Source organism: Suncus etruscus, chromosome 17 (assembly GCF_024139225.1).
Source record: "Suncus etruscus isolate mSunEtr1 chromosome 17, mSunEtr1.pri.cur, whole genome shotgun sequence".
Taxonomy (NCBI): domain Eukaryota; kingdom Metazoa; phylum Chordata; class Mammalia; order Eulipotyphla; family Soricidae; genus Suncus; species Suncus etruscus.
In genome coordinates this window covers 37,142,472-37,155,186 of record NC_064864.1, presented here as the reverse complement: position 1 = coordinate 37,155,186, position 12,715 = coordinate 37,142,472, and the positions used below count along the sequence as shown (strand labels likewise).

At 37.1% G+C, this 12,715-nt stretch overlaps 1 protein-coding gene and 1 non-coding gene across 2 annotated transcripts in view; both read right to left on the bottom strand.

Annotated features, from left to right (window-relative positions):
- EXOC6 (exocyst complex component 6) overlaps positions 1-12,715 on the bottom strand; it is a 165,161-nt gene that overhangs the window by 69,655 nt on the left and 82,791 nt on the right. The window contains exons 14-17 of the mRNA XM_049790835.1: positions 10,879-10,984; positions 9,838-9,947; positions 7,697-7,808; positions 6,472-6,606 (exon numbers count right to left, since the gene is read on the bottom strand). Coding sequence (XP_049646792.1) covers positions 6,472-6,606; positions 7,697-7,808; positions 9,838-9,947; positions 10,879-10,984 — 463 coding nt within the window. The remainder of the gene's footprint in view (positions 1-6,471; positions 6,607-7,696; positions 7,809-9,837; positions 9,948-10,878; positions 10,985-12,715) is intronic.
- LOC125995339 (U6 spliceosomal RNA) lies at positions 4,010-4,113 on the bottom strand. Its single transcript, XR_007490880.1, has one exon. It is a non-coding gene; the product is annotated as a U6 spliceosomal RNA (small nuclear RNA).

The following is a 12,715-nucleotide window of genomic DNA, read 5'->3' as shown; positions in this document are numbered from 1 at the left end:
TATTTCTTCACCACTACCCTGTTTCTTCAGACTCAGCTGTGTGGGGTTTAGAAATACAGTGCCTAACTGATGAAAACTTTACAAGAAAAAAAAAAACATCTAATCCCATCAAAAAATGGGGAGAAGGGGCCGGGCGGTGGCGCTGGAGGTAAGGTGCCTGCCTTGCCTGCGCTAGCCTAGGATGGACCGCGGTTCGATCCCCCGGCGTCCCATATGGTCCCCCAAGAAGCCAGGAGCAACTTCTGAGCGTATAGCCAGGAGTAACCCCTGAGCGTCACAGGGTGTGGCCCAAAAACCAAAAAAAAAAAAAAAAAAAAAAAAATGGGGAGAAGAAATGAACAGAAACTTTGTCAAAGAAGAAATACAAATGGCCAAAAGGCACATGAAAAAATGTTCCACATAACTAATCATCAGGGAGATGTTAATCAAACAACAATGAGGTACCATCTCACGCCACAGAGATTGGTGCACATCACAAAGAATGAGAACAAGCAGTGCTGGCAGGGATGTGGAGAAAAAGGAACTCTTATCCACTGCTGGTGGGAATGCCGTCTAGTCCAACCTTTATGGAAAGCAATATGGAGATTCCTCCAAAAACTGGAAATTGAGATCCCATATGATCCAGTTATACCACTCCTAGGGATATACCCTAGGAACACAAAAATACAATACAAAAATCCCTACCTCACACCTATATTCATTTCAGCACTATTTACAATAGTCAGACTCTGGAAACAACCAAGATGTCCTTCAACAGATGAATGGCTAAAGAAACTGTGGTACATATACACAATGGAATATTATGCAGTCATCAGGAGATAAATCATAAAATTTTCCTATGTACATGGATGTACATTGAATCTATTATGCTGAGTGAAATAAGTCAGGGAGAGAGAAATAGATGCAGAATAGTCTCACTCATCTATGGGTTTTAAGAAAAATAAAAAACATTCTTGCAATAATTCTCAGAGACAAAAGAGAGGAGCACTGGAAGGTCCAGCTCATGACATGAAGCTCACCACAAAGAGTGATGAATGCAGTCAGAGAAATAACTACATTGAGAACCATCATAACAATGTGAATGAATGAGGGAAGTAGAAAGCCTGTCTAGAGTACAGACGGGGTGGGGTGGGGTGGAGAGGAGGGAGATTTGGGACATTGGTGATGGGAATGTTGCACTGGTGAAGGGGAGTGTTCTTTACATGACTGAAACCCAACTACAATCATATTTGTAGTCAAGGTGTTTAAATAAAGATTTTAATAAAAACATAAAAATACAGTGCCTAGAGTGATCTCACAATTCATGAATGTTTATTTTACAACCAACAAAAAGACTATACACCAAGCTATGTAAGATATCAAACAAGAAACATCATGAAGCAATAAAAGGCTGTTCCAGCACAGCAATAATAAACCAACTTTATATATATATATGTAATATGTGACACCTATAATTGAAATAAAAAAGTTGAACTTGCTATAATTCTATAGACTTGAACAAATATAGTGAAATGTGTCAACTATTCAAGTATTATGCAAATAATTTTCACTATCCTGAAACTGTTCTATGCTGAATCAGTTCATTTCTTTTCACCCTTCTCCCAACTCATGACCACCACCAATGTTATTACTATCTTCGTAGATTTGCCCTTTTCTGGGATGTCACATCATTGGAACATGCAATATGCATTTAATAACAGAACCTTAATAAAAGGTACTTAAAGTTCTTTCATGTTTTTTTCTGTAGTCTTATAGCTTATTGTTTATCAGTAATATTTATCCTGCCTGGTAGTCTCGAGACATACAGAATCCACAGTTTTTAGTTATAACTGTAACAAATATTGCTTTTTTTCTTTGTTTCCCTTCTTTTTCTCCTCCAGTATTCCCACTCATTTTGTAGCAGTTCTATAATCCTTGACTAGTCTGTTTTTCCTGTTTCATTTTCTGTTTCGGAAATTTACATCAATATACTCCTGCTCACAGATAGTCTCTCCTCAGCCAATTCCAGACTAGTCATGGACCTACTTTCATTTCTGTTACTGTTTGATCTCTAGTATTTCTTTTTGAGTTTTTCCTATATTTTCCATCTCTCCACTTATATTCATTAAGACATGCTTCTGGAATTTTAACTTTCAGGCTTGTCCACTAAGTCTTCAGTAATTTTTTAGTTACAGTTCAGGTTTTCCCTAATCTAGTTTTGTTCCAGCTCCAATAAACTGCGATTGTCAATCTGGGACCATATCTGGATATAGTAATCTCATTATGAGAAAGACTTATGATCTTACTTTTCTAAAAGATTAAAGAACAGTTTTCATTAATTTTTTCAATTTTTTCAGCTTTATGCTGATCAAGACAAAGTGACATTTCTTGGCTCCTTATATTACCACACTGGAAACAAGAAATTTTCACTTTTCAAAAATTTTCTTAATCTAATTATATATTTATAATATAATGGCTGTGACAATTAAATTTCAATAATTATTATTGTTATAAATCATAATACAATCAGAATCATATTTCCTCAAGACACTTAAAAGTGATGAGGTACTGATGGGGCTCAAAGGAAAAGTATTCTTGAAAGTATTAGACCAGCAAAGATTCATGGATTTAAAGTTAATAATCCCTAATACCAATGAAAGAGAGGGATATTTCTTAGTATACAGATATTTTTTTTTTTGGTAGTTGAGGGGACAGAGTGGTTGGGGCCCCATTTAGTTATAATCAAGGCTCTTGGCTCTATACTTAGGAATCACTTCTTGTGGGACTTGAGGATCATATGGTATGCCAAGAACCAAACCCAGGTAAGATGCATGCAGAGTAAGCAACCTGCCTACTATACTATCACTCCAACAACTCAGTATACAGATTTAAAAGGTCTTTACATTCCCTCCCCTTTATTCTTTTGTTTTTGTTTTTTGTTTTTTGGGCCACACCCGTTTGATGCTCAGGGGTTACTCCTGGCTAAGCGCTCAGAAATTGCCCCTGGTTTGGGAGACTATATGGGACACCAGGGGATCGAACAGCGGTCCTTCCTTGGCTAGTGCTTGCAAGGCAGACACCTTACCTCTAGCGCCACCTTGCCGCCCCCCCTCCCCTTTATTCTAATGTAACTCTTTTCAATTAGAAGAATATAAGTTAGTCTTATATTAGATTCAAATAGCTCTCATTGAGGGCCCATGTTAATTTGCTATAACTGAGATACTCTTGAGGGCAGGAACCACTAATGGTACCTCTTGTATCACTCAAGGATTTAGAAAAATGGAAGATTAACAAGATATGCAACATAAAATCAAACACTTTTTAAGTACCTGTGAGGAATTTTATTTTTTTGAGAGAAGCAAGTAAAGATGTGGGTAAAGGGATCATGTAAGTGTTTATTTCCATAACCATTTAGAAACTAAATAGTAAAATGTTTTGTACAGACTAAAATGAAAAAGGAAAACAGGTTAGGTAATTCATGCTAAAGTCTATAATAAAGACTATGCTTTAATCATCCTTGTTAAAAGACAACAGCCTAGCTATTCACTATGATTGAAAATTCCTGCCACTTCACTCACTAATTCACTTCAAAATGGATTTAGTAATTTTCCTATTGTTTCCTCTTACCATAGGCAAATTACTCTTGAATTTATCAAGATAAATTCCTCTTAAAATAATCTCAAGGTAGAAATGAATATTTTATTTTTACATAATACTGAGTTAAAACATCCCTTATTCTTATGTCATAATAGAAAGGGTTCCTGAATTCTTGTTAAAACAAAACACACACTCAAAGATAAACTGCTTTCTGTACAGAATAAACTTGATTTCATTATTATTATTATTTGGGGGGGGGGGTTTGGGTCACACCCGGCAGCACTCAGGGGTTACTACTGGCTCTACGCTGAGAAATCGCTCCTGGCAGGCTCGAGGGACCATATGGGATGCCGGGATTCGAACCAATGACCTTCTGCATGAAAGGCAAATGCCTTATCTCCATGCTATCTCTCCGGCCCAATCATTATTTTTTTTTAATATGGAACCCTTCACAAATTTGCGTGTCATCCTTGCGCAGGGGCCATGCCAATCTTCTCTGTATCGTTCCAATTTTAGTACATGTGCTGAAGCGAGCACAGAATAAACTTGATTTCATTATTTACAAGAAAACTAAACAAAGGGTATATACTATGCCTGCTATGATTTCGACTACATATCTACAATCTGAAGCACCACTGCTGAAATCAACCAAAGAACTATAGTTTCTTTTTTTATTTATTTTTTATTTAAACCATTGTTATTTAAAAAGTTATTCACAGGACCTGTTATACTGGCAGACTGGAGGAAAAAGGATGATAGCTGGGATACACTCTGGGAAAATAGTGGAGGAAGGTAGAGATTGGTTGTGGGATTGGCCCTGATTCATTGTATGTCTGAAACCCAACTATGAAGGACTTTGTAAATCACAATGATTTCCATAAAATAAAATAATTTTTTAAAGTTATTTATAGTTGGATTCTAGACATTTAAATCCCACTACCAATGTCACCTCCCTCCACTAATATTCCCAGAGTCTATTCCACGCCACCACCCACTACCTCAGTCTACCATAACAGGCACCTTTTTAAGTTTGGTTGTTAAAGTTTGGGTCTCATGATTTCATTGTTGTTGACTCTCACTTGGGTATTTAGAGAACTATAGTTTCTAAACATTTTTTAACAAGAGAATGACTATAACAAGTATGGCTCCAATATTCCTTATCTAAGTATTATTCATGCTTTGACCTATAGCTAATAAGAAAAACTGCTTGAAGATCCCAAGGTAAGACAACACATCTTGATCAAAATATATAGTAAACATAGCAAAGTTAATGTCAACAGTTAAATACATATAACTCTTGCTTTTAGTAAATCCTTTTTTTTTGGGGGGGGGGGGCACCCGGCGTTGCTCAGGGGTTACTCCTGGCTGTCTGCTCAGAAATAGCTCCTGGCAGGCATGGGGGACCATATGGGACACCGGGATTCGAACCAACCACCTTTGGTCCTGGATCGGTTGTTTGCAAGGCAGACGCCGCTGTGCTATCTCTCCGGGCCCAGTAAATCCTTTTTTTAAAAAAAAAATTTAGGGACCAGCGTGGTGGCGCTAGAGGTAAGGTGTCTGGCTTGCCAGCGCTAGCCTAGGACGGACCGTGGTTAGATCCCCCAGCATTCCATATGGTCCCCCAAGCCAGGAGCGACTTCTGAGCGCATAGCCAGGAGTAACCCCTGAGCGTTACTGGGTGTGGCCCAAAAACCAAAAAAAAATTTTTTTTTAAGAAGGGATCACACCCGGTAGTGGTCAGGGCTACTTCTGGCTATGCACTCAGAAATCACTCCTGATGGGCTCGGGGGAACATATGGCTTGCTGGGGATTGAACCCCATCAGCTGTGTGCAAGGCAAGTACCTTACCTGCTGTACTATCACTCCAGTCTAGTACATTAAATCCATTCCTGACAGTGTGTGGATATGGGTCATATATGGGCATGAGAACAAAGAACAGTAAAGAAAAAAGAAAAGAGGTTGGGGCTAGAGAGTACAATTCAGCAGGCACAATGCTTGCCTTGCATGCAGCAGACCCAGGTTCAATCCCTAGCAACCCATATGGTCCCAGAGCCCTGATAGGAGTAAGCCCTAAACACCCAAAGGCATAGAGGGAAGGAATAGGAGTAGGAAAAGGAAGTGGAGGAACCAAGCAGTTGTGGTAAATATAAAGAACAAATCTTTCCATTCTTAAAAATTGGGCTCTGATATGTAATAAGGCAATATTTATTTTTCCTCTAATCATATCCAATAAAGAAAACCTTACATTTATCTACATTTGGTGATGGTGGGGGGATTCAACCCTAGCAGCGTTCAGGAGTCACTTCTGGTTTGACGTGACTAGATGTGGTTGTGGGATAGAGTATACGTATATTGGAGCCAGGAATCAAGTCTAAGTCAGCCACATGCAAAGCAAGTACCTTACCCACTATACAACCCACTATACAATCTCTACAGCCCCTATCTAATTTTAAATTTGTGCACATAAACGAACAAACTGCATGATGCAATATAGCTATAATTAAAACATTTTTTACTACTTTTTACTTCATTTAGGGTTTTTGGGGACCACACTTGATAGTGCTTAGGCCCCACTCCAGGATCTGCATTTGGAAGTCACTACTGGCAGTGCTCAGCTAGACACGTGATGCTAGGAGTTGAACTGGATCTCCCTCATTTTCAAAGCATACACTCAGCCTGTTTAGATACCTCTATAGTCCCCTTTATCCAGTTGTAATAAAAACTGTAAAATGCAAGAAAAGAACTGACATTTATCTAGTCACTACAGACGATGATTACCTACAATTCCCCATTTTAGGAATATAACAGAATCTAGTAAATAATGAAGATCACTTTATTTTTAAAATATTGCTTATAATAACTGAAATAAACACTTTGGGTCAGATTTTCACCTACCTTAAAAGTAGAAAGTCCGTAAAGTCGTGTGGTATGAACAGTTTCCTGAGAAATATTTGTAATATTAGTTATAAAGTCCTCAAGGTATTTACAAGCTTGTTCCAGGTGTGTGGTGTTTATGATAATTTGCACTAGCTAAAAAACACAAAACAAATCCAGTAAAGTGTAGGTTACATGTACACAAAGCCATTTGTTTTTTAAACTAGGATTATCACTTCCAGTAACGCTACCATTTCTGCCTAATTATAGCATTATAGGATACACTGCTTATCTGATTTCAAAAGCCAGTTGCAATACTGCTTAGGTATGCTATCATTAAAAAAAAAAAAAGAAAGGGTCTAACTGCTCATTAATTTAAAATAACTTAAAAATATGTCTGCATATCTGTTTTAACATTTTCAACTATTTATTGTTGCCCATGTAAACCTCTTTTCCTACTTGGCTGACTTTTATTTTTATTTTGTTTTAAGTTTTGGATTTTTTTGGTCATCACAAGTTGTGCTCAACACTTACTGTTGGCCCTGTGCATGAGGGTCACTCCTGGTGGACCACATGTAATGTTGGTGTATCAAACCTTGGTTGGCCACACACAAGACAAATGCTTTATTCATTAGACTATCTTTCCAGTCCAATACTTTTATTTTAAAACAAATTAATTCATATTAGTAAAATTAAGATACAAAGCTAGTTTCATAGGGTGACATATAACAATAACTTTTTTTTTTTTTTTGGTTTTTGGGTCACACGCGGCAGCTCTCAGGGGTTACTCCTGGCTCTACGCTCAGAAATCACTCCTTGCAGGATCGGGGACCATATGAGATACCGGGATTCAAACCACCATCCTTCTACATGCAAGGCAAATGCCCTACCTCCATGCTATCTTTCCAGCCCCAATAATAACTTTATTTCTATTTTCTCTTGTTTTGTTTTATTTTTTGCCTTTATTTGGGGGCCAAGCCTGGTTGTGCTCAGGCCTTACTGCTGGCTCGAGGCTTCAAGATCTTTACTCAAGGATCTCTCTTAGTGGGGCTCAGAAGACCATATGGAGGCACCAGGAATTGAATACAGGGCAGACACATGCAAGGCAAGTGTCTTACCAACTATACTACCTCTCAGGTAAAAATAAAACTTAATTTCTATTATGGTATTACAAAATAAAATATAATATCAAAATGATATATTTACTATAACAAAATACTTAGCTATAAGTATCTTCATAACCTACCTCTGTCAAACCTATATGAGGTTTCCTAATAAGGTTCAGTAAACAGCTGCTCAAAGTTCTGGTCAACAACAGATTTGTTGATTTTCTGAGCATATCGTCTATTTCTGTTGAGCTTTAAAACAAAGGCTGATGTTATAAAAATTCTACAAGGGTACAGATTATTAGCTTCCTAAATAATTTATTATAATCTACTAAAATAATTGCTCTTCTGCATTTCTTTTGTTAAATATATCACACAAATTTATTAAATCACAAATTCAATTTAATTTCACAAAAAGCATTTTCAATACAATAAAATGTTCATTTATGTCATGATGTAAATGTATTTGGTTAAACCATTAAAATAAATCCATGAGGTACTTGATATAGAAAATATATTCTTGGGGCCAGAGAGATAGCACAGCAGTAGGGCACTTGCCTTGCACTCAGACAACCCAGAACAGAGGATGATTTGATTCCTGGCATTCCAAATGGTCCCCTGAGCCTGCCAGGGGCAATTTCTGAATGCAGAATCAGGAGTAACCCCTTAGCATCACTGGGTGTGATGCAAAAAACAAAACCAAAAAAAAGAAAATATACTCTTCTGGGTTATTTTTTGTTTGTTTTGTTTTGGGGGCCACACCTCTTGATGCTCAGGGGTTACTCCTAGCTCTGCACTCAGAAATTACTCTTGGCAGAGATTGGGGGACCGACCAAATGGAGTGCTGGGCATCAAACTCAGGTTGGCCACATGCAAGGCAAACACTTGTACTATTGCTTCATCCCCTCTCTTTAGTTTTGGGGCCAAAAGCATTGCTTGAAGGACACTCCCACCACTTGAGGGATTGTACAGTATAGAGAATCAAACTAGGAGTTTATCTATAATGTTACTGATTTTTGGAACATATAGTGAAGTACTTATGTCATTGTTTCTGGGTTGTACTTTAAAAGATTTTAAGGAAAAAAAAGCATGACAAAATGCTTAATTTAGATGCTGAGAACACAGAAGTTTCACATTATTTGTGTCTACTTTTACAGATGATTGAGATTTATATGGTAAAAATATATCATCAGAATAACAGATATATAACCCTAAGATGTCATTTAAAATCTGTAACAGACCTTGTTGTGAGATCACAGTCAATTAAATAGTCATAAAACAAACCAGCCAGCTCCATAAACTCACTCTGTTCTCAAAAGAGAAATAAACCAAGCCATGAAAAATCATGGGTACACTGTCCATGCAGCTGAAAGCTGGCAATCTTGGGAGAAGAGGGCGAGCTAAGTCCCTGCCTGATACATGCCTGCTGCACTCCTCACTCATAATCACCACTTTATCTATAAGCCCTGCTTTATCACCCCTCTACAACTCTCTATGGAGACACCAATCTGATCAAAACTCTGGATGTGCTGGTATTTGGGGTGATACCACCAGGACTTTTTCCCTCTTTACCAACCCCTAAACCAGCCTTCTTGTACTTTCAGAAGGATAGGCGGTCAAAGACATGTCCATAAACGCTGTGGTATCAATAATAGTGCTTTGATATCCTGGGTCATGTGACCATGACAACTTCATTTTTTTTAATACTGTCACTCCCATAGGGACATACCCATTTAGATGCTAATGTGTAGCTGAAGTCACTTAATATTCAGAAAAAAATGAAGTAACAGAATAATCAGCTAGCAACAAGAGGTTGCTAAATTTTCTGCCAATGCCTTAATAATCTCATTGGAGATTCAATAATTTTCACAAATGTGCTTATCACTGTACTTTTTTTTTTGGTTTTGGGTTTTTGAGTTTTTGGGTCACACCCAGCAGTGCTCAGGAGTTACTTCTGGCTCTACGCTCAGAAATCGCTCCTAGCAGGCTCAGGGGACCATATGGGATGCCAGGATTCGAACCATCGTCCTTCTGCATGCAGGGCAAATGTCCCACCTCCATGCCATCTCTCCAGCCTCTGTACTTTTTTCTTCTTTTCTTTTCCTTTCTATCATTTTTAAAATAATTTTGCTCTTATCTGCAAACAAATGTATTATAATAAAATATGTCAACTATGTAATATATGCTTTGTAAAGAAAGTAAATTTTTAAAAAAGTCATAAAACATAAAATAAAGAATTAAATAGCTATAATAAAGATCTACTTCTTATCAGCAAACTTACCTCCGATGTAGTGACTCTGAAAATTTCAGACTGGCGTAAATAAACTCTTTAACTTGACTGTAAATATGAGGCACTGATTCAGACATGGGAAATTTCTTTGGGAAAGATTGCTATAAAAAAAAACGTTGATAATAATTTTGAAACTTTACAAAAGACATTCTACTAACTTAATATGTAAAAATTAAATGTATTTCATATTTGAGTAAGTAGAGTACCTGTGTTAGAAGGTTAATTGTTATAGTTCTATATAATTGTGTTTTTCTACAACATATTTTGCCTTATTTTTATGATTTTAAAGGTGAGCAAAATATGTCTGAAGATAATAATGTGTTGCTCTTCCAAATAATTAAAATGACCTGATAACATACCTCCTGATGTACCACCTGGTAACATACCTAACTCACTCCCAATTTAAGTTCTGCAGAATACTAAATTTGAGAACTTGTTTTAATGACATTAATAACAAAAAAAACTTGTTTTAATGACAGTAATAACAAAAGATAAATATTGTTTTAGTCAGAGTTTCCACTAAGATGGTACTGTTTAATGACAGATTTTTGCATGTATGTTCAACTGTACTTTTCATACTTCACACTGAAAATAGTAAATTAAATTCCTCTTAATTTCACCATAGAAATAATAATACCAATGTTTTTCTTTTTTTTTAGAAATTATAATATCAATTTTAAATTTATAAAACAGCATTCATTTTTTTCAAATAGCAAAACAAAATTCCACATCAAAAGAAGCCCCTCACATATGATGATGTGTCAGGTTAATTTATTATGTGTAGCAAGAGATATACATTTTTGTTTGTTATGGGTTTTTTTGGCGGTCTCACCTGGTGATATTCAGAGGTTACTCCTGGTTCTGCATTCAGGAATTATTCTTGGCAATGCGTGGTGAACCATATGGGATGCCAGGTATTGAGCAAGACAAGTAAAGTGTGCAAGACAGACACCTTACCAACTGTACTATTATTCAGACCCCAGTATAAACTTATTTTTCTAGAGCAATCTTGAATTTAAAATGAGCATGTACCTTTTCAAGATCTGGATCATGGAAGGGAAATTTGCTGATGACTATTTTATATTCTTCTTCATTAACAACAGGAATAGGACTATAATTATCTTCTTCAAAAATGTCCCTGTTATGGAGAAAAAATTAGAAAATTTACTATTGGAAATTACATCAGCAAAGTGGTAAAAGACTACTGCCTCCCAAAGGAAGAAAACCTGTAACAGTTAAAAAAAGTCTGTGTCAATGAAAAATCCAAAAAAGAAAACTTATTAAACATGCAGAATTTTACAACATTACACCAAACAAATCTTGTCCTTCAAAACTCATGTGCAATCTTTTCTTTCCACTTATTTGTTTTATTTATTTTTTATTTTTGTTTAATTTTGGTTTAGGTTTTTGAGACACTGTCATCTATGCTTATGGTTTTCTCCTGGCTCTGTGCTCAGGGATCCCACCTGACAGTGCCTAGAGGAGCATACATAATGCCAAGGAACAAAACACTGGTCAGCCTCAGCAAGGCTTTCTTTTTTTTTTTTTTTTTTTTTTTTTGGTAGTTTTTGGGTCACACCCGGCAGTGCTCAGGGGTTACTCCTGGCTCCATGCTCAGAAATTGCTCCTGGCAGGCACAGGGGACCATATGGGACGCCGGGATTCGAACTGATGACCTTCTGCATGAAAGGCAAATGCCTTACCTCCATGCTATCTCTCCGGCCCCGGCAAATACCCTTTCTATAGTTCCCACTTGCATGTCTTGTATCCCCTTTGCACTTCGGCTTTAGTTTTCTAGTGTAGAATAATATCAAGATGATAGAATGAGCAATTTGTCTACAGCAAAAAATAAAGCTCTTGAGAGGAAGATTATTCCAGTTTCAGTTATTAATAGGTTTAATTCTTAAGTTAACAAATTTAGTGTTTTCTATATGCTTAGTCTCTTAACAATGTTGTCTAACGTGCTTAATGAACTAGCCATGCAATTCTTTTTCCCATGATGACAGATGCTGGGAAGGTAGAACCACAAATACAAATAACCTGTTTTTGAGACCACTAGACTATGTACATAAAAAAAGTAAAATTTTGGGCATTTTTATTACTGTAGCCTAATTCAATCCAATCTAAAATGTTTTCTATCTAACCACAGTATTTATTAAGCACTTGTTCATTCTTGGATAAGGAGTGATGAAAACTTCATTCTTTTTTTTTTTTTTTTTTTTTTTTTTTTTTTTTTTGGTTTTTGGGCCACACCCGTTTGACGCTCAGGGGTTACTCCTGGCTATGCGCTCAGAAATCGTCCCTGGCTTGGGGGGACCATATGGGACACCGGGGGATCGAACCGTGGTCCTTCCTTGGCTAGCGCTTGCAAGGCAGACACCTTACCTCTAGCGCCACCTTCCCGGCCCCTGAAAACTTCATTCTTTATGAAAATCACAAGATCTCTGTGATGCCAGAGAGCTAGTAGAGTGAGCAGGGCATGTGACTTGTACCTGTGAATGTGCCTAGCATGAGGCTGACCTGAGCTCAATTGCTGGCATCATGCATGGTCCACCCAATTTCTCCGTAATTTTGAGAACTGATGTGGTTAAGTTCCAAATTGCTGTTAGGTTATTTAATACATATTCTTATTTCTTCTCATTGAAGTTTACTGATACCTTTTTCTATCAGAGTTTTTGGGTGGCCTAAATATAAGATCTGAAGACAGACTTTCTTTTTTCTAAAAGAAAGAAAAATAAGAGAGAAAATTTTTGACTATTTTAAAAGGAGCGGAGGCTGGAGGGAGTAGGACACTAGCCTTCCATGCAGGCAACCCAGTTTCGTTCCCTGGCATCCTATATTGTTCTCTGCGCACCGCCAGGAGTAATCC